The sequence below is a fragment of the Haliaeetus albicilla genome, chromosome 4 (genome assembly GCF_947461875.1).
Source record: "Haliaeetus albicilla chromosome 4, bHalAlb1.1, whole genome shotgun sequence".
In the NCBI taxonomy this organism is placed as follows: Eukaryota; Metazoa; Chordata; class Aves; order Accipitriformes; family Accipitridae; genus Haliaeetus; species Haliaeetus albicilla.
Genome location: NC_091486.1, coordinates 45,901,787 through 45,921,687, shown reverse-complemented (window position 1 = coordinate 45,921,687; position 19,901 = coordinate 45,901,787). Strand labels below are relative to the sequence as shown.

The 19,901-nt window shown below is 47.9% G+C and overlaps 2 protein-coding genes across 11 annotated transcripts in view; both read left to right on the top strand.

Moving 5' to 3' along the window:
* Positions 1-83: 83 nt before the first annotated feature.
* On the top strand, positions 84-3,002 carry PPCS (phosphopantothenoylcysteine synthetase). The gene is made up of 3 exons (XM_069780481.1): positions 84-588; positions 1,207-1,310; positions 2,347-3,002. The coding sequence occupies exons 1-3, from the start codon at positions 99-101 to the stop codon at positions 2,668-2,670; spliced, it is 918 nt and encodes a 305-aa protein (XP_069636582.1). The 5' UTR covers positions 84-98; the 3' UTR covers positions 2,671-3,002.
* Positions 3,003-5,314: 2,312 nt separating this feature from the next.
* The window catches only part of CCDC30 (coiled-coil domain containing 30), a 38,048-nt gene continuing 23,461 nt past the window's right edge, over positions 5,315-19,901 (top strand). For 2 of the 10 annotated variants that reach the window (XM_069780418.1, XM_069780410.1), the window contains exons 1-8: positions 5,317-5,355; positions 5,446-5,613; positions 6,073-6,193; positions 11,365-11,555; positions 15,214-15,309; positions 16,159-16,312; positions 18,018-18,089; positions 19,080-19,195. In XM_069780418.1, coding sequence (XP_069636519.1) covers positions 5,332-5,355; positions 5,446-5,613; positions 6,073-6,193; positions 11,365-11,555; positions 15,214-15,309; positions 16,159-16,312; positions 18,018-18,089; positions 19,080-19,195 — 942 coding nt within the window. In that variant the 5' untranslated portion in view covers positions 5,317-5,331. Of the gene's footprint in view, positions 5,356-5,445; positions 5,614-5,702; positions 5,963-6,072; positions 6,240-9,381; positions 9,542-11,364; positions 11,556-15,213; positions 15,310-16,158; positions 16,313-18,017; positions 18,090-19,079; positions 19,196-19,901 lie in introns of those variants that run through there. The other 8 variants (XM_069780412.1, XM_069780411.1, XM_069780409.1 and 5 more) reach the window with 8 other exon arrangements.

Below are 19,901 nucleotides of genomic sequence, written 5' to 3'. Positions count from 1 at the left end.
CCTCGCCGCGCCGCCGCGTTGCCAAGGCGACACTTCCGGGTAATGGTGGCGGCGAGTGGGCGGGGCGACACACTTCCGGCGGAAGGGGCGGGGCGGGCATGGCGGCGGCGGCGGCGGTCGGCGGGGATGAAGCGGCGGCGGAGGCGCGCGTGCGGGCCTGGGCGGCGGGGCAGGCGGCGCGCGGGCGGCGCGTGGCGCTGGTGACGTCGGGGGGGACGCAGGTGCCGCTGGAGGCGCGCGCCGTCCGCTTCCTGGAGAACTTCAGCAGTGGGCGGCGCGGCGCCGCCTCGGCCGAGCGGCTGGTGGCGGCCGGTTACGGCGTCTGCTTCCTGCACCGGGCCCGCTCCGCCTTCCCCTGGGCGAGAGCCCTCCCGCCGCCCGGGCCCGCCCTGCTCGACGCCCTCCGCCTCACTCCCGGGCCGCCGCCCGGCGTGGCCGCCGACCCCGCCGCTCTCCCCGCCTTCCTTCCCGCCCTCCGCGACTACCGCCGCGCTACCGAGGCCGGGGCGCTGCTGGCCATCGAGTTCACCGGCCTGGCCGAGTACCTGGCGCTGCTGCGGGCCGCCGCCCGCGCCCTGGCGCCCTTCGGTACGGGGAGGGGACCGCCGGGGGATCCGTGAGGGGACGGGGCGGCCCCGGGGAGGGCGGGGGGATCCGTGAGGGGACGGGGCGGCCCCGGGGAGGGCGGGGGGATCCGTGAGGGGACGGGGTGGTCCCGGGAAGGGGGGAGGGGATCCGTGAGGGAACAGGGTGGTCCCGGGGAGGGGTTGGCCAGGGTGAGAGGGGTCGGGGCGACCTACCCCCCCCGCCCCGGGGTGTCCCCCTGTGTGAGGGGATGGGGCAGCCCCGGGGCCCAGGCGGTCCCAGGGCCCGTGGGGCTCTGGCGTGAGGGGACAAGGGGGGCTCTAGCACCCCTGTATGAGGGTCTGAGTCATCCCTGGGGGCCGTGGGGGCTTGGTGTGAGGGGATGAGGTGGCTCTGGTGGGTGACAGTGTGTCTGAGGGGACCCCAGGGTGGGGGGGTCAGCACTGCTCTGCTCAGGACAGCGCTGGTAGGTGATGGGGGGATTCTGAGGGGAGGCCCTGGGATCCCCTAGTTGTTGTTGTTGGGGTTGGCAGCCCAACCGGCTCTGGTCCGTTCTGGGGGTCCCTGGGGTGAGAGGAACAGGCCGGCAGTGGTGGGTGACCGCAGTTGTGTTTCTCACAGGCTCCAGCGTCATGTTTTACCTGGCAGCTGCCGTGTCGGATTTCTACATCCCCGCCTCGGAGATGCCTGAGCACAAGATCCAGTCCTCGGAGGGGCCCCTGCAGGTGAGGCTCCCGTGGGCACTGGCCCCCTCCACCGCCCCTTCCTCCCCTCCTGACATCTGGGCCGTCCCAGTGTCCTGCTGGGGTCACGGCTGCCTGGGGTCTGGCTGTGAATAAGACCTGGGAAAAGTTGCAAAGCAGCGGCTTGCTGGCCAAAGAAGCATGTGTTTTCACTGCCAATGGGAGGGAGAATTTCTATGGGAGCAGAATCCCATGGAAATATCCCTTTAAAGCTGTATATGCTGACAGTGTGGAGATGCGTAGATGGTGGGTCTCAGCGGAAGAATAGTTGCTGCTGGAGTACTTGCCTTGCCTTCTTTCTGCTTAATGCTGGCAACACCCTGAAGGGTGTAGCATGTGTCTCTGGTGCCCAGGTCCCTTTCAGCTATGGGAGCAGGTGGATCTACAGCTCTGTATATAAGAAATATAAATTTGTTTAGTTAGCTTTTAACAAGTTGCTAGCCTTAAGTCTTTATCCGAAGCGTAGGAAGAATGAGACTCTCCCAGATTTCCAGTGGCAGACCCAGAGGTTAAGAAGCTGGAGAACAGAGACTCCTACTTTTTTCTCCATGCTTTGGCATATTTGTGCTTCGTGTGCCCTAAAGAGTTGATGGAAAGAAGGGTTAAGATTTGATAAGCTGCTTGGATTTTGGAGAGGTGAAAACTTGGAGTTCTGCAGTTGTAATTCTTTTTTTAATCTTCGTCTGCTTAGGTTTATATTCCCAGAGTGGTTTTAGCACTTAAATAACAAAACGTTCGTGCAGTTACTGTGGGCCTGCTTCATTACTTAAGAACACCCTGCTTATTGTTAATACCAGACCGATAACTTAATTGAGTTTTACAGTGCATGCCAGTGACATTTTAACCTTTTTTGGTGAGATCTGACCAAGTACTGCCTTGGAAAACTTCCCAGTGTAAATATAATACGAACTGAAGCTGGAATGTCCCTATCCCTCCTCCCTCATCTCTTCCTAATGTTGTAATTAGGAAGAGTAATGTTTTTACTGAAACTTTTCTCTACTGTCTTTTCCCAATGTAGATCACAATGAAGATGGTGCCAAAAATGCTGTCTCCTCTGGTCAAAGAATGGGCCCCAGAGGCATTTGTTATTTCCTTTAAACTGGAGACGGATCCCTTGATCTTAATCGATAAATCACGGCAGGCTCTGGAGAAATATCGTCACCAGGTGGTGGTAGCAAATATCCTGGAGTCGAGGAGAACCTCTGTTATTATTGTAACCAAAGACTCACAGACTCCATTATCTCTTTCTGATGAGGAAATAGCGCAAGGCATGGAGATAGAGGAGAAGATAGTGAGCTATCTTCAGGGCCAACATACTGCATTTATAGAGAAGAAAGTCTGAGGACCGGCTCTGAATGAAACAAGTGAAATTGTACTAGAGAGGGAGTGGAACTGGAGCCATTCTCTATCCCAGGTAAACAAAACAATCCTCAGTGAAACACTGTGGGAAAAGCTGCCGTCCAAAACAGTGTAACTTTTCTACAGCTCAGTAATGGTTATTGTTGCTTGCTTTGAAAAAGAAAAATACACTGAAGTGAAAACATTCCAAAGGATGATATTTGTTCTGGTGTCTAAGGAAGGAAAAGATATGTTGCTTTATTTCTGTCCCGTGGGCTGGGAGAACCGGGAGGTGGAGAAATGGTATATATGTCTGTATATAAAAGATTTTCTTGAGTCTGCCTCTTCAAAGTTTCTTTTTGAATTGTTGGACAGAAGGAATGGTGCTTTGCAGAAAATAAGATGTGTTTTTATGACTGGAGTGGAGCGACAGAGCTGGCAATCATCCGGTATTGAAAGTGGATGGTGAAACAACTGTGGCAAAAGATGAAGGCGAATGAGGTGGTAACAACTTTGGAGAGCTTCTGTTGCTCCAGGGGAGATCCAGTGGATCTATGCTTCAGGAACTCTGCTCAGAAACACGGTTCAAAAAAATAGGTATTGTAGCAGTGTCCCTAAAGCAGCTGTTTCAAGGTTTTCCTTCCATCTTGGGTGTTCATAGGTTGCTGGTGGGGAATAAAGGCAAGGAAGTGGGTGGTCTCTGAGCGTGGCTTGAGGGCAAGAGGTGGGAGAAAAGGAATAGGTGGTGAGGGTGGGGAGGTGAAAGTGGATGGGGTAGTGGTGATCAGCCTTGGGAGGAGAACTGCCTCTTGGCTATTTGCATGGAGTTAGAACCGGGATGTTCCTCATTTTCTCTAAAGCCTGCTTCCATACGATTACCAACTTCTAAGCATATATTCTCGTGCTTGCAGGAAGCAAAGTGTGTAATTTTGTGGTAAAAAAACTTAACTGCAGCTCTCCCGCTGTCCATTGTGTGCCTATTTACACGCTTTCTTTGAAATAAATTTGCTGGAAGTCTGTAAAGACACAGTAACGCACAAGAACGCTGTTCTTGCACTTGAAGCCTCTCCAGAGGTGAGACTGCTATTTAAAACCACCGACCATTCAAGAAGACAGCGGTACTTTTGTAGTGATTACGACCACCTGAAAATGAGGTATGCTCATAAAATGAGGAAGAGAAACCCAGCAGGGCAAGAAAAGAGCATGAGGATGGGCTCAGCGGATCAGGAGGGAGCATTGGAACACTAAAGGAGTATGATATGTTTAGTGATGGGAGAAACAGTCCAGATGAGTCAGGAGGGCTGAGATCCAGCTAGTAACTGAGTTGGGAGAAGGAGCTAATGACTTCTAGTGGCTGGGACTGACACCTGCAGAAGGTGGAGAGAGAAGTGCAGCGGAGACTGTTGTGCGTAGATGTGGGAAGTGCCCATTGGAGACGTGCAAATAGGGGAAGGAGAAGATGATGGAACATCCTGCGCATGTTTGATGTGCTCACGGGCCCTGAGAGCTGCCTGTCTTCGTCTTCCAGTACGTAACTGATGTGCACGCTGAGTCCTGCTAGTTTAGGGGTTTCTGTTGTCTTTATTTGGAGTCTCACACTTCCAACCAGGGGTGGGCCAGCAAAGATGAGAGTATAAAAACTTGTGTAAATTGAACGTGCCCTTGCAGGAGTGCTGGCAGAAGGGGTGGGAGAAGTGCAAACACTGCTGTCTGGAGTATTTGGGACTTCCTGTGTCAGGTAATTGTGAAGGAGAGAAATAATCTGAACTTTTCCTGGAGAAGACTTGGGCATTGGACGCTGCGGGAGTCTCAAGGGGCTGCACCGTGCGACTCAGGAACAGGGCTGCGGGCTTCCCTGCGTAATGTCTGCCCCTCTGTCTTCAGGAGGGTGCTGAAGCCCAGGCTGGGGAGACTTTGAAAGCTCGAACTAAGCCACAGCCATCCCGATCCGGTGTTGGTGATGGTCCTGTTTGGGAGGATGGGAGCTCACATCTCACCAACATCTCTAGCGCTGGCAGTGTTTGGGCACCATCCCTTCCCTTTGGGGATGTCTGGTGTGGTACCATGAGGAGGAAGCGGCTCCTGCAGGTCCAGGGCCATCTCTATGTCGCTTTCTGAGGATCCCAGGCTCTGCTCCATCGAAGGTCCTCACTGTGCCTCCTCTCCACGTCTTGGTCTTTGCCTACCGTCCTCTTGAGCAGCGCCTTCAACTGGTGAGTCAGCTCTGCAGGACGAAGCCTGCTTTGTCCCTTGCAGTTTCTCCGTCTCAGTTTCATGTAGGTGCTCGCTTTACCTCGGGGGAAGTCCGTCATCTCCCGCAGCTTCACATGGGGGTTCCGAAGAAAATCGGAAAAACCTTCAGCCCCTTTTGCTTGGTTTTTGGTGCTAGCCGTAAGCGTTTCGGTACATCCCTTTGATCGTGCGGTGGACTTGAAGGGTGGGTGGAGACAGGGAGGCCCCAAACGCCACCGGTGTGGTGGTCAGGAGTGGGACACGTCTCCTTCCTGGGTCACCCGAAGGAGAAGAGGGACCCTGGCTGCCACCGCCCCGCGCCTGCCGCGAGGGGGCGTGTCCCGACGAGCGGAGGGGCGTGGCTTAGGCGTGGGCCCGCCCCCCGTTGCCATGGGGACGGGAGAGGCCGGGCGGCGGCCTAGGCCCGCCCCCCATGGAGGCGGCCGCCGCCGCCCCGGTGGGTGCCCGGGCTCGGGGAGTGGGGGGGGGGCGGCGGGTTGGTCCGGTGGGTCCCCGTCGCTCACGGTTCCTCTCGGTTCCCCCGCAGGCGGAGGCCCCGGTACCGGCAGAGACCGTCCGCCGCTGGCTGCGGGCGGAGGGCGCCGACCCCGCCGCCCCGGCCGAGGAGCAGCTGGGCCTGGCCTGGCGGCTGCTGCGACGCGCCGAGGCCCGGCTCGGCGACCTGGAACGGCGGCGGGCCGAGGAGATGAGAGACGTAAGGGCCGGGAGAAGGCGCCAGAGTTACCCGTCGGTTTTTAACTCCTCCGGGCCTAAACACTCCCGTTTCCCCCTCTTTTTTTGCGGCAGCAGGTTCACGGGTGTTCCCAGCCAAAAGCTGCTTTCTCTTGCCCTCAAGAACTCACGGGTGTGCAGCCCAGTTCCTCGTGTTGGGGTACCAACAAGCACCTAGAGAGCCCAGTGTCTCCCACAGAGCCGGGGTTGAGAGTCCTCCACATCCCAGCACCTTTGTACCTCCATCCCCTCCCACCTTCCAGAACTTTCAGTCAAGTTTTTAACATCCCCAGATGTTACCAAGGCATAAAGAAGTAGTGTCCTACAGATGTGTGAGTTTATTCTGTAAACGTGGGGGATGAAGAGCTATTTGTGCCAACAACTTGCTGGCGAGGCATTGGTGAATGCGCTCAGGTATAGCGATGTCTTCTTTTATTTCTAGGTGGAAAGCTATGTGGGTCACGTCCGTAACCTGACGGAGGAACGGGATGCTATCACCACCGAATATGAAAAAGAAAATGAACAGCTCAGGCTTGAGCTGACACGGCTGCAGCTGCAGCGGGGTAATCCTTTCCCTCCAAAACACGGTCCGAGGAGATGCATTGACAGGTAGTGGTGTACAGGTCTTTCAGCAGAGCTGGTTTAAAGCTTCTTTGAGAGGAGAGCAGCCTTTCTCAGTGAGTTCTGCTAGACCAGTCTGCATGGTATGTTGTTTGGGAGGTTGGCAGAAGTGTTAATGAAATACTAGAACTGATTTGTAATTGACTTAGAGGTTCTTGTCTGCTTTTACTGCCTTTATTCAGTGAATTGGACAGTTTCTCACTTCATGTGGCTCTGTTGTTGCACTAAGCATCTTCCAGAGGCTGTTTGGAGAACAGAGTTGATGGTTCTGTTTGTTTTCAAACTCTGAATTATTTGACAGTGACTCCCCGGGTAATGGAGCGTTGAGCTGTGTTCCCACTGAAGTCAGTGAATTTGCTGTTGGCTTTGGTTTAGACAAAGTCCACGTTTTTTAAAACAACTTTGAAGGACAGTGGTGTGTTTGTGATGGTGATTCAAAACTTGTGTGTGCTTATTTTAGTATAGTCATTTTGTTTAAAAGAAGGTATTTCACTTATATTTCACTTCAGGTAATTTGCTTTCCTCTCAAACCCTGGGATCCCTTTCAGTAAGGGCAGATATATTTTACTGAGTTTAGTTCTTGATTTTCTTCAGTATTCCTAGTCTTCTGTTGTGCTTTGAGTACTGCTAGTAGCACACCATTCTCATTAACTCCTTTTGTGGTGCGTATTATCCCAGGCCTAAGGTAAAGTTGGGGGTGATAGCACAGCTTGAACAGTTTCTTTGTTACGCATGCTTTATTTGGGGCAGCAAATGTAGGAGTTTGGGGAAATCAATTGCAGTTTTGAGTATCTGTTCAGTTTTGGCCACCCTGTGGGTTTCAGGTTGCACATCTGATGGGAGAGACTTTTCAAAGATGGGTGTGCTTAAGCACTGCCTGAAAATCTGGTTCCTCTGGGCATGTAAAGCCATCGTTTAGTGTTGAAAACGCTGGTATGCAAGGGTTTAAATGACTAATGAGCCTTTGTGAGCATAGCTGTGGCAGAAAACTTAATTACTGGTTCTTGTCTCATCTTCCCCACGAGGTGGCAGGCGAATGACAAAAATGTCCCAAAAGCTGGGTTTCCATTTATTTCCTCGTAGTGGCTCTGCTGCTTTGGACTCTTCCCATTTTTTAGGGATTCTTGTAGCTGTTGAGCAATGATTAACACTCGAATGGAAACAGAGATCCATGTCTATTACCCTAGTGGGTTGCTAATTGCAAGCAAGCCATCCCTGAGGGGTTTTTGTGGTTCTGCAGTGCTTTGGTGTCATACGGTGTTTCTGTGCAGCTTTCTGGAGGAATTTGCTTTGGGATATTGCTGTCAGACTTTGGTTTTTAAGACTTGTTATTACCTTACTGATGGCATTAGCTGTGGTCCTGCGATATGCATTGATAGTTCAGTGATCTGGGCAGTGGATGACGCCTTGCCTTCCACCAGGCTGTCCTCTGCAATGAGGGATGCCAGCACTGGTGTGTTTTGGGATGCTTGTAGATTGTTTTCTTGAGGGACTGGCTTTTTGCTTCGCAGGTCAGCTGCTTCACAAAAAAACCCACTGGCCATCTCTAGCACAGAGCACATGGATGTGCTTGTGCTTTAGCTACTGCACTTTCTCAAAGACTTCTGTCAGGCCTTTGCCTGCTCCAGGTCTCTAATGTACCTCTGCTGCAGGGTTCGATGCTGCATCGCTGTGTCTATTCCCTGGGCCTCTGCTTCTCAGCAGAGTTTGTGCAAGCCAACCCAGAGATGCCTCCTGAGCCCTGTGGGGTGTAGGACAGGCTGAAGGTCTTGAACTAGAAGTTGGTTGTCCTCTGGGTCTTTACCCCCCTTCTTATTTTTGCAGGGCAGCTGGTTGTCTTTAGCAGGGACAAGATGATACTGCAGATGAGGCTGGAAATGGGGCTGGAGAAGGCTCTTGTGGAAAGGCAGACCCTGGTCTACTGGGATTGTTAAACAAAAGTGTGGACAAGGCAAGAACAGAGGATGGTGGTAGGGAGCTTTTGGGAGGCTTGAAATGATAATGAGTTCAGATGGGAAAGGGCAGTTGAGGACAGAGGCTGGTTCAAGCCTGTGGTACAAAGGAGGGGTCTGACCTGTGAATGGACAGGATCTGTCCTGATCTTGCTTGTAGTGGCAGCTGGGAGTCCCAGCTTTGGGGAGCTGAGAGCTCAGGAAGGGAAGGGGCAAAGACTTGGGTAGATGCAGGAGATCACTTGGGTAGGCTCTCGGGGCTGAGCGTGCTCCCTCTTCCAAAAGCAGCCAAACAGATCAGAAGCTCTGCTTGGTCTGAGGATTGCTGGGAGCAATTCGATCTGCTAAAACCTGTTTCTGATGCTAAAAAGTAAGTTTCTACTTACACATTTACTTCTTGGGTGGAACAGGCTCAAAGGGTTACTGCAGAGAGCAGCCACTTCTGGTTTTGTGTTGAGCTATTGATCTGAGCTTCACCTCATTTGGTACCTCTGCCCAGAGTGAAATTTTTCCTTTCCTCGAGGCAGTTAACAATCCATTTCCAATGGTTCTTGTCGAATACGCCTCAGTGTTTTTGGAGGGCAGATCGATAACTCATGTGCTGCATTACCAAAAGCCTTTCTGAAAAACAAATGTAATAGCAGTAAAACACAACGCTGTTGGGGGCTTGCCTCAATTTGTTTAAAAAGTGAAACAAAAAGAATAAATAGTTGTGGCCTGAGCTTGTTTATTGTAACAGCTGTACTGCTTAAACGTACCCAGCATGGACGAGAGGATGCAGCTTCTGTGGTGGGTGTGAGGATACTGGTGAACTGCTTATTTCTGAGAAACTTCCTGGGGTAAGAGACCTTTGCAAATATAAAACTCGCTTCCAAAGAAGCAACTGCAGAGGTGGCGCAGGAGATACTTGCTAGTGGGAACACATCAGTGCACTGGTATAATGTTGCTTGTATGAGGCATTTGCTGTTCTCAATTAGGACATGTTAGATGTGGTAGGGAAGGCGTTTGAGATACTTGTAAGAAATTAGTGGGCTTTTACAAGCAGGTAATCTGTGCTGTGTATGGTAGACTCCCTTCATCCTCACAAATCTTTTTTCCTCTTCAGCCTGTGCAAAATTTCTAGGTTCTGTTACCCCAAACTATACTGCTTAATATTGTTTTGCAGGTTGGGTGTAAGGGAAGTACTTGCAAGCGAAACTGTCAATGCAGAAGCCAGCCATGTGAGTTCAGACCATTGGTTCTAAATGGAGATGGTTGTCCCGTTTCTGGCCATAAAGCAGATCTGCTTTTGGCTTATTTTAGATGGGATTTGGCAAAAATGTGGGAGGAAACTGCAAGGTAGGTTGGAGGCAAGGGGGAGTTCAGTTTAGTATGAGCTGTGGTTTCTTCATAATGCATGTGGAGCAAGTGGCTAGCTACTTTTAAATTGCAAAATGCAATGTTTTGCTCAGCTTCATGCAGGAAAGCTGCAAGTCAGCCATGTTTGACCTCTTCATTGAACAAGCTGTAATTTATAACCACAGGGGAAGGCGAACGGGAAGCCACAGGCTGTTTTCCATCCACAGGGCTGGACAGAGCTGACTGCAAAATGCAGAGTGGAAACATGCGATTGATTTGAGCCTTAGGATGTGATTGCACTGGGTCCTCTGTTAAATCCAGTGTGTGGAAATGAGGAACAGACTTGTCCAGAGCTGTGCATGTATCCTGTGTAACAGTATGAGGAATATTTGCTCTGCTTAACTTTAGGTGTCTAACTCTAGCTCCCTAAGCAGTGAAAGAGCATGAATATTCCTCTTTCCTCCATACAAAACCCACAAGTCACCCCAGTTCCTACCCTACAGCACTTGGAAACCTTTATAATCTGGTTTGGACTCGAAATTGGGAGCAGCGTTTGTTGGTTTTCTTTTTGATATGAATTACATAGGGAGGTTTTGAAAAACCCTTCCTTAGCTTAACAAGCTACTGGATCCAGTGCACGCGTTGCTGCCCTGACAATGTGGGAGACTAAAGGTTCCTCATATTCTCCTGGCAGATAAATTTCCAACCATGCAAACGAGGGACTCTTTTTAACAACTGTTTTTTGCACAAACACAATGATGCCTAGCTATAAACCAACTTCTCTTGCAAAGGTCGTTGTCATCTCTTTGCCTTGGAGGCCAGTACAGAGGCTTCCCAGCTATAATTTTGGGATAAATGGTGAAGAATTGGAAGTTTAACTCTAAAACGATTTTTTTGCTCCTTTAATCCTACAAGACACCTTCAAATAACAGGTCTGTGTTACCACAAGCAGTCCTTAGCCTGTGTTTATAGCTGGTTTTGGAGGAATGGGTCAGGAATCCTGTTCAGGGAGTGATTTCTAAGGTCATGTTTTAAGAAGTACTCTGAGTCCCTTTGTGCCCACGGGGTGCTGTTTCTCTAACTCCGCTTCAGACCCTCGTTGGTTCCCCACTGTGCTTTCCTACCATATCACATGGGATACAGCACCCCAATCTCCCCCATGGGCTGTGCGCAGTGCACCAGGTGCTGCTGCGCATCACTGCTGTGCATGGGGAAAAATAAAAGATACTCAGATCTACCTCCCTACCAAACAGTCCTTAGGAAAATAGTGATGCTCTGCTTATATGAGTGATATGGTGCTTATATGCTTATATGAGTGATTTTATGTCACTTCTTCCAAAGAAAATGTTTATGTGACTGCATGTCCATCTGTTTGGTTTCTCTCAATGCCTATTTAATCTGTTGTTTTGTTTCCACCAAGCTGTATTAAGGGTTAAAAGGGTCAAGGATAACCAGGTTGGTGAAGCTTAGCTGCTGGGTAGAAGAAAATGGTCATAATAACTCCCCTACTTAAAACAAGGCAGGAGAACTCAGTCTAGACGTAGCAGGTCCTATCACTTGCTTGGCAGGCAGGGTAATAGATGTCAGGAGAAACATTGGAGCAGATCAGAAACATTGGGACAGTGGGAATGGTGCTGAGATAAGAACAGGGGATAGGAGGCAGAAAGGGAGGTGAGAAGCATGAGAAGAGACTACATGTTTTATGAGCTCTTGGTGAGCTCCAGGGCTGTTGTGGTGGGGAGCGTTTAGAGGAGCTAGGATGCAGATCTGGAAGGAATTGGGCTTCGTTTGTTCCTCTGCTCACAGAAAGCCTTGTCTTGCAGAAGCCCAGCTGAAGGAGGTCGAGGAGATGCTGGAACAGGAAGGCTTGTCCGAAATAGCTCACAGTAATGCCAGTGAACAGATTGCTTATTTACTGGTGGAAAGAACGACGCTGCTGGAGAAACTGGAGATTGCAGATCAGAAGTTGAATTCACACAGCTACATAGACAGGCTGTGTGCGGCACAGCTTCAGGTACCTCCTGCTTTAGCTTCTCAGGCTGACTGAAAGTGTTCTGGGGAAAAGGATGTCTCTGAGATACTTTTTAAAGTAAAAATATTTCTCCTATCTATGAGGATGCTGTGGATTCTTAATGCTGAAGTTCATTTCTTTATTAGTTTTCACACTTGTGTCTTTACACTTGATTTGCTCCCACATCTTGCATAGTGATAGTGAACAGGATTAATTTTAACAGAGAACATTGAAGAGTGTGATATAGTTGGTCTGAGGATCTTCACTGAGCAATAATGACTTTCTATTAATCCAGATTTCCTGATGATCCAGTATTTAATTTCAGATGACCGAGTTCCCCTGAAAATCATTAATTTAAGAAAATCTCTTCCCTTGTCTTCTAGCTGCTGAGCTAGAGGATGGAAGTTAAGCAAACCTCTGCTTACAAACTGAGTTCAGTAAATAAATTTCACAGCATGACTTGATGATTGGCAGGTTATAGAGGACCATCCATGTCTTGATTTTTTGCTTTCTGAGGTCGAGATGAAGGGCACTGACAAATGGTGGAGGAGCAGCAGCAGCTACTGTCTGTTGGAGAGACAGTTTGTGACCGATCACTTCACTTAGGGAGATCTCCCTCCCACCAAGGCCCCTGACTTCCATCTACTCCTGAATATGGCCATTTCAGGCAACTGGAGCCCAGGAACTGCTTGGTTCTCATAGCTGTTTCTTCCACATTGCTGTGCTTACTGGCCTCATCCATAACTTAATTCTGACAGCAATGGCTGTCAGATGTAGAGGAGCACAAAAATTGCTGTACTGGGTCAGGTCCACCGCCTGTTTAGCCCTGCAGTATTTGTGATACAGTGTTAAGTTTTTCTTCTTTTTCCCAGTCTCCTCCTGCCGCTTCAGAAGTCTCCAGGCAAGGTTGCCTGTCTGGAGGGAGAGGGGTTGCTCCTGCCTGGGGACCCAGTGGGTGAGCTTAGGGGAGAAGGCTCCAGGCTGCAAGGGGGATGCAAGAGGGCCAGGAGCTGCAGCCCCTGCAAAGCGCAGCCAGCCAGGATTCATAGGAAAGCCCTCCTGGGGACAGAGAGGACTGGCAGGGTTTGGTGACCTTGAAGTTGGAGTTGGCTGGGACACAAGCAGGTGGAAGACCAATTCATTGCTGTCTCATCTTCTGTCACTGTCTTGAACTTTCTACAGTTTTAAGTTTCTAGTTTTTCATTCTGATAAAACTGGTTTGGAGTTCAAAAGCTTATTGGCCTTTTTTGGGCGAGCTCGCTGAAGGAGGGAGGCTTGGCAGACCTGCTGCGAAGCTCAGCTTGGTTTGGGCTGTGTTGTGCCATCTCACCAGAAGGCAAATGCAAAACCTCAGAAGACAGTGTCATAGGAGGGCAAATATGTTGTGATAGTTCATCACAAATGCTCTCCTTGCCTCCAGTGGTGTGCAGTGTCTGAACCAGAGGCTATATCATTGTGTCTAGTAGTCCTTGATTAATTTTTATCTTCCATGAATTTGGTGGCTTGTTAAACCCATGCAGTTTTCTTAATATCCTCAATATCTTAACAGTGAGGAATTTCACAGTTCAGCTACTGTCACATGAAGTTCCTTTGTTTCAACCTACCATCTCCTGGCTTTGTTTGATGCTCTCCAGCTCTTGTATTAAGAGGCAGGGAACAATTGCCTTTTTATCTGCCTTTTCTGTGCCACTTGGGATTTTTACTGACCTGAAGGGCATCCCTTTCTGGCTGGAGAGCCCTAGTCTGCCTAACTATTGTAGGGCTGGGTGTCATTCAGGATTCATCCATGGTACAATAACACCTTCAGATGTAAATAGCCACCTTGGAATCAAAGAATCTGTTTGCAGTGAGGCAGAGAAACTTCGCTAATGCACTGTCTCTTGCTCTTGGATACAAAATGCCTCTCTGCAAATCCTGAATAATCTGCCCGTGAATGCCTGTCACTTGGTACAAATGTTTGCTGCCAACACACCATTTTTTCCTACGGACCAGCATAATAGAAACCCCACTGTAGTTAAAAAGGGGAGACAGAGCTGTAACCTTCCAATTAAGTGCCAGTTAACTGTATTTGCTACCGAACGTTTACCAGGTGTGACTGGATTTGCTCTTCCTTCAGTGCCACAGCTGAGTAAGGGAAGTAGGGCCAGGGCAAATGAAGGATGCAGATGCCTGCAAGTCTGGTGTTGAATTCAAACCTTCTTGCATGGAGCTCGTCCTTCTGAGGATGCAGCTGACTTCTGCTAGCAGTCCCTTCTCAGGACCTTTCTTTCTAATGATCCTGTAATGAACATGTTTCTGTAACAAGACTGGTCTTGAATGCTGGATAAAGATGGAGAGAGTGTTGTTGCACCTGGGCTGGGTGAAGGACAGAGCCCCAAGGCAAAGTCTTGTACGTGGAAATAATATAGGCTGTCTGTGTGTGAAGAACAATGTGGAGTTTACTTGAATTCCTACTGGTACGTGGTGCCAGAGTCCCCTAGTAGGTAGACAGGCCTATAAGTACCTGACTTTGACCCACTTTTCCTGCAGCTGTTTAGAGGAATGAGACTTATTAAAGGAAAATGTATTCTTGCGTGATCAAAACACATTATAAGCTTAATGCTCCTCATTTCTAATCAAATGCAACTTCTCTGCAGTTCTTATACTGGGCACCTTGTTTTCTGTATTTTTAAAACCAGGTGAAAGATATATTGGAGATCTATTTTTCAGGAAAACAGTTCCTCTAAAGCGGACTGTTTATTCTTCCCAGATGATGTCATTGCTGTCCATGCTTGTGAACTAGAAACTGTTGATTAAGCCCTCCATTGTTTGGGGTAGCATCACACTTGTTTTACAGAATCATTAGAGTCACAGCAGTGTTACAGGTTAATAGGTTAATTGCTCTTGTTACTCTGTTTACTGGAACGTGTAGCCTTTCTTATTCGCAAATGACCTGTTACGTACTTGTTTCACTCTTATGCTGGAGGTCCAGATATGTTCCTGTCTGTTACAGTAATGAATGCAGCTTTTAGCTAGACTGCTCAAGCATAATTGATTTTTTTGATGCATCCTCCCTAATGCAAAAAGCCAGGGTACAAACATGCATCTTTGTGTAGTCATCTCTAATATATACATGGGGAAGTGCTTTCTGAGCTCTGGTAGAAGGCATGGCATGTACAAGCACACTCACCTCTCTAGAGCCAAGGTGCAAAATAATGACAACCAACCTCCTGAGCATTAGCAAATCCTTGATGCTGGTTTATGTGTGCAGGCTGCAGGGGAGCAGGAATCCATTATCTTGATAAGTGGTTCAAAAGAGAGGGACATGGGGAAGTAAGCCAGGGTTACTCTGATAAAGTGAGTCAAGCATGCTCAGCCCCAATACATTTCTTTGGGCAAAGCTGAGCCTACAGGCTCTAAAAGGAAGATGCCAAGGAGATCAGAGGTTTAAAAAAAAATAAATAGTGAACCCATGGAGTTCCCGGTACTAGCGGAGACAACTGAGGGATTTTCACAAGGATTTGGGATAAGTCTGGTTGAAATGTTCCCTTCAAATATAAGGTATGATTACAAACCCCCTTCTAATCAAGATATGTTGAAACTGCAAATCCTACACACTGGTGTTGAGGGATACATGGCAGTATGCTTTCTGGTGGTGGTGATTTATTAAAATCTCTTTCAGTGCAAGGATGAGTTTGGTCACGTTCATCAGTCACTAGAAGATGAACTCCAACAACAGCATGAATCTGCGCAGCTTATTGGAGAGACAATGAATAAGGTAATACGTATGCACAGTTTCTTGCTGATGACATGGTGTGTAGTTTAGATTTCAAGCAGTGGGTCTGTTCTTGAGCATGCTGTGAGGTTTTTTTATTGTTTTTAGCTGATGGGATGTGAGTGAGTTCTGAACTTCAGGCTGTGCAACCACATGAGCCTGGTGCTAAGCATGAGTTAATTGCTTCTGCTGAGAGTCAGGGTTAACATCTCACCAGCTTTGGGTCAGGGCTGGCTTATAAGCACTTACCTGCCTTTAATGGTATGGAGATGAGTGGACCAAAGTCAAGGGGGTGAGAAATAGCTCTTTTTATATCAGCTGAAATTACTTTTCTGCAGAATCACAGGTGAGTGGGAGCAGTGTCTTTCTCCTGCACTCTAGGATCAAGTGCAGACTGGAAGAGGAGGTTAGCAGCATGAGGCTGGCTTGGGGCTAGCTCTCACAACAGCCATGGGACCACAAATGTGCAGAATTTAGTTGTCCTTGGACCAAACTGTCATGGGGTGTAGTGGAGCCCTCTCCTTGGAAAACCTCATATATTATGTATTTGAAAATGCATTGTAATTAATGGCATTGTCTTGAGGAGGGAAAAACAGAGCCTTGTGTAGGAAAACAGCCACAGCATGCTGGTCTGCACCTGCTTTTTGGCATGTGTCCATGGTGAAGAGCGTTATTCACTGTGTGTCTGTCTCTTGCCTCTGCAGTGGCTTCCCCGAGTTCACCTGCTTTCTGTTTGTGTTGCTGCCCCTGTTCTGGTGGGCCAGGAGTAGTGCAGAGGGGGGACCTGCCTTGTGGTTGCATCGCCAGGAGGGTTATCTCATTTCTTTTGGAGCATTAGCCCCTGTGTTTTAGTTCTACAGAGAGGAGCTGGAGAGGGAACAAGCATCACGTGCAAGAGTTGAACGAGATCTGGATGAGGCCACACAGAGGCTGCTGATGGCCCAGGAGGAGATCCGGAGGTTGACAGATGAGCTGGATGCACAAAGAAAGGAGCAGAGCAGAATCGGTAAGCGCTTCTTTTGTGGCTGCATGCCACTCCTAATTACTGGCTTGCATTTAGACCACCCCTGGTTAGTGTAAGCCTTGGACTTCTCACCCAGGGGAGTTGGAGGCAGGCTGTCCTGTATCCTCTCTGCTTGTAATGTGGAAAAATCAGTGTCAGATGTTAGCCTGAGATCCTGTACCTAGGATATCAGAATGCAGTTGTTAACAGTCACAAATCAATTAATTCTGAGTGGGGAAAACTGAGACACGGGGTTATCTGATCTGTGATTACAGCAGCAGGGTCTTGACTTCCTCTCCCTGGCTCATATGCAGGGAGAAATTCATGCCCTAGGAGGGGATGGAGAGGAAATCATGACTTGGTCCAGAAACAGAGTAGCTGAAGTATATTGTACACAGTGGTAGCACAGCTGGACTGCTCATCTCTAGGTTCTTCAGATGCTATGTTCGGGATGCTGCCTTGTTAGGAGCCGTTAACTGGAGCTTATCAGCAGTCTTGAAGTGACTGGTTAGATTCTTATCACTGCTAATATTTGCTTAACCTCCTCATTGAAATAACTGTTGTTGACCAGCCCGTAAATATTACATTTATTTTTAAATACTGACTGTAAAAATAAACAGTTTTCTGGTGGGAAATCAAACTACTTGATAAAACTCCTATTGGAGTGGTCCTTAAAGCCAGGTACTTCACTGCTACCTCCTACAGGACATTTCCCAAGCAAAACACTGATTTCTGGATGCTTTTTCTCTTGGTTACTTACGTTATCCCAAAATCTGTGATGCAGAATTTCAGTGGAGAACAGCAAAATCTGATGAGATAACGTTCCTGCCCCATGTGCCTTTGCAGAGACTGACTGACTTATGGAGACTGGTACCACCTGGGTAGGGTTTATGTGTGAACTGCAGGTCCTGATGCTGACCTCACAGCTCATGCCCAACACTCAGACCTAGCTAAACCTTCTAGTCAGCCTCCAAAATCATTGTTTTCAGCCTTTTAATCAAAGGCAGGGAAATGAGCACTCCGTGGGCGTCTGCTTTGTGTATCGATTGATACACGTGCGTCCCTGGGGATGGAGCGAGCATTGTATTGCAGCCTCCAAACAGTACTGCTTCTCCAGATCATGGACGGGCTGCAGTGAGCGACTCTTCTCAGTGGATTGTAGCCTGCGTATTTATAATCTTCTTAAATATCAAATGAATATAAGGCTTTCCAAACTGTGAGTAAGGGTTTAATGCTTGTTATGTCTGTGTGGTTTATTATGCCGCAAGTATTAGTGTGCAAAATTAGTGTTATAACATCTTAGTGGCTTCCTCGATGGTGTATATCTACATGCCTTCTCCTCCTGATGAGCTTCAGAAGCAACTGCTCTATAAATAAATTGATTTTCTAATACAAACCTAAAATGAAATCTCTGATCTTTAGTAACACTCCACTTAGTGTATTTTCGTTCAATGATAACTTGCAGCTGCTTGCCTGTATTGAAGAGAAAATACAAGATTGCTCCTGGCCAGTTTGTAGCCCAGTTATTGGGTTTTCAGTGATTAGAGTTTTTAAATTGTGTGTCTAGCTAGCTGCTGCTTTTTTTTGTTGTTTCATTTTCCTTCAACTCTATATTTAACAAAGTGCATTAAAAATGTTGCAGAGTTTAGCGTTCAGCAGCGTACAAATGGACTGCCACAGCAAAACTGTCTCTTTATTATCCTTGTAGAATCAGCCTCATGGTCAGCCCTGCAAGCACCTGAGAGCCGGGAGGAAGGGGTGAATGAATGGAGAGAGAGTGGTAAGTCACACTGTTTACAAGCGGAGAAGATCCAGAATTTTATCAAGGCTTTCTGTAGTTGTAAATGGGCTTTTCAGCAAAATGAACAGTTTGGTAGAAGGGGTTCCTTGCCTTTTATTTTAAATTACAAAACTGAAAATCCAGTATCAAAATCCTTGTTTGAAGCAGAGTTGGGTTCCCCACCCTCTCCCAACAAGAAAGAAGATATATTTTTATTTTTGCCTAAATAAAAGTCAAATTTAAGCTGAAATTTCCTGTGCCTAGCATTAAGCTGAAAAGGGAAAAATCTTTGTTCACCTTTTCTGTAAGAAAAACTGTCTTCTCATTAGTTTTTATTAGGATACCACTGTATATTTGGACATGTTTATGTCAATATGCTTTTAATACAAACATCTTTTCCTATTTCTTGCACTTGAAATACTAGGTAGTCTGCATTAATTGGTGTGACGGTTGCATATGTTTATTGATTCAGACTTGAAGGTTGGTATGCAACCATAATTTTTAGTGTACAGGCCATTTCATAAATATTAATGCTAGCACAACACTGATACATTAACTGTGATTGTGTTTCTGCTCATAGCAAATAATGAATTTTAGGATGAAAATAAGAAATGTGGCTGTTTGGGTTTTTCAAAGCTTACCCTAGTTGTCTGTCAGACCCGTACCTAAATATCTGAGGTGAGGCATTTGCCATGATCTAGAGGTAAACTGAATCTCTGGAATAACTATGGAGAGTCTGCTGTGCTCCTGTAATAAACATAGCACTGCTGTTGAATCTGGATCTCCAGAAACATAAACCTCTACTATGTGAGTAAGAGAATGTGTTCCCATATGTACGGGGAACTCCCCTCTGTGCTGTTGCACACATACGCCTGTGCATAACGGCAATGCAATTTCAGAACCCTTATTCATGTGTTAGCTCCCCTCTGAGCTTGGTGGAGGTCAAGGTCCAAACCAGTGCTGGTGACCTTTTTTTTCTGTTCTGTACAGACAGGACTGAGCTACAGAAGGCCATGGAGCACAACAGCAAACTGGACAAGGAAATTCTGGCGCTGCGAGCACGGGTCCAAACACTCGACTTGGAGAGAAAAGCGTTCCTTGATCTGGTGAGTACTCATCTCCTGCTGCTGGATCTCCTGGTCGGCCATGGCACCAACGAGCCTCTGCATGGCCAACACTGCTGGGCTGGCTCCTGACATTCAGTTCCACTCCTTAACCTGTCCTGCCTCTCTCTTTCCCCTCTCTTTTCTATAGCAAGTCTTTCCAGAGCTGTGGTTCTGATCTTTCACGGCTCGTGGAGTAATAAACTTTGGGAAACAGGCAGAATAAATATCCAAAGAGTGTTTTAAAGCATCTGCTGTTACTGCAGCCCTGAAAAAATTCGGCTCTCATAGCGTCTTTCAGTGCAGGAAGAGTTTGATGCTCCACTGAACACGGAGGGGACTGTGCGTGCTCAAACTGAGCATGTGCTTTAGGGATTGCAGCGTAGGGCCCTGAAAGACATGTTTTCCTGTGCCCAGTGTACAGGATCAGGTCGATGCTTTCTGTCACTAGCCAACGTTTGCAAAAAATCAAGTGGGTAAACAGAATAAGCAACATTTCTACCTTTTCTTGAGGACTGTTATTAAAGACAGCAAATAAGTGTAGTCTAAACCCCCAAACTAGCTATTTTTAAAACAATTTTAAATTTATGCTCATGTTTTGATACCTCTCCGCCTCCTTGGCTGCATTAAAATGTGGTTACGTTGATTTGCTCAGTAGAAGATAGACTTAATCCTTTTGATTTTGTGTGGGCTTTCTTAAGTGAATTAC

Bases quoted from the DNA above. Each gene is read 5' to 3' on its own strand.
- PPCS (XM_069780481.1), top strand. From the start codon at position 99: ATGGCGGCGGCGGCGGCGGTCGGCGGGGATGAAGCGGCGGCGGAGGCG. The intron at 589-1,206 runs GTACGGGGAGGG...TGTTTCTCACAG, and splicing joins CCGCGCCCTGGCGCCCTTCG to GCTCCAGCGTCATGTTTTAC. The intron at 1,311-2,346 runs GTGAGGCTCCCG...TTCCCAATGTAG, and splicing joins CCTCGGAGGGGCCCCTGCAG to ATCACAATGAAGATGGTGCC.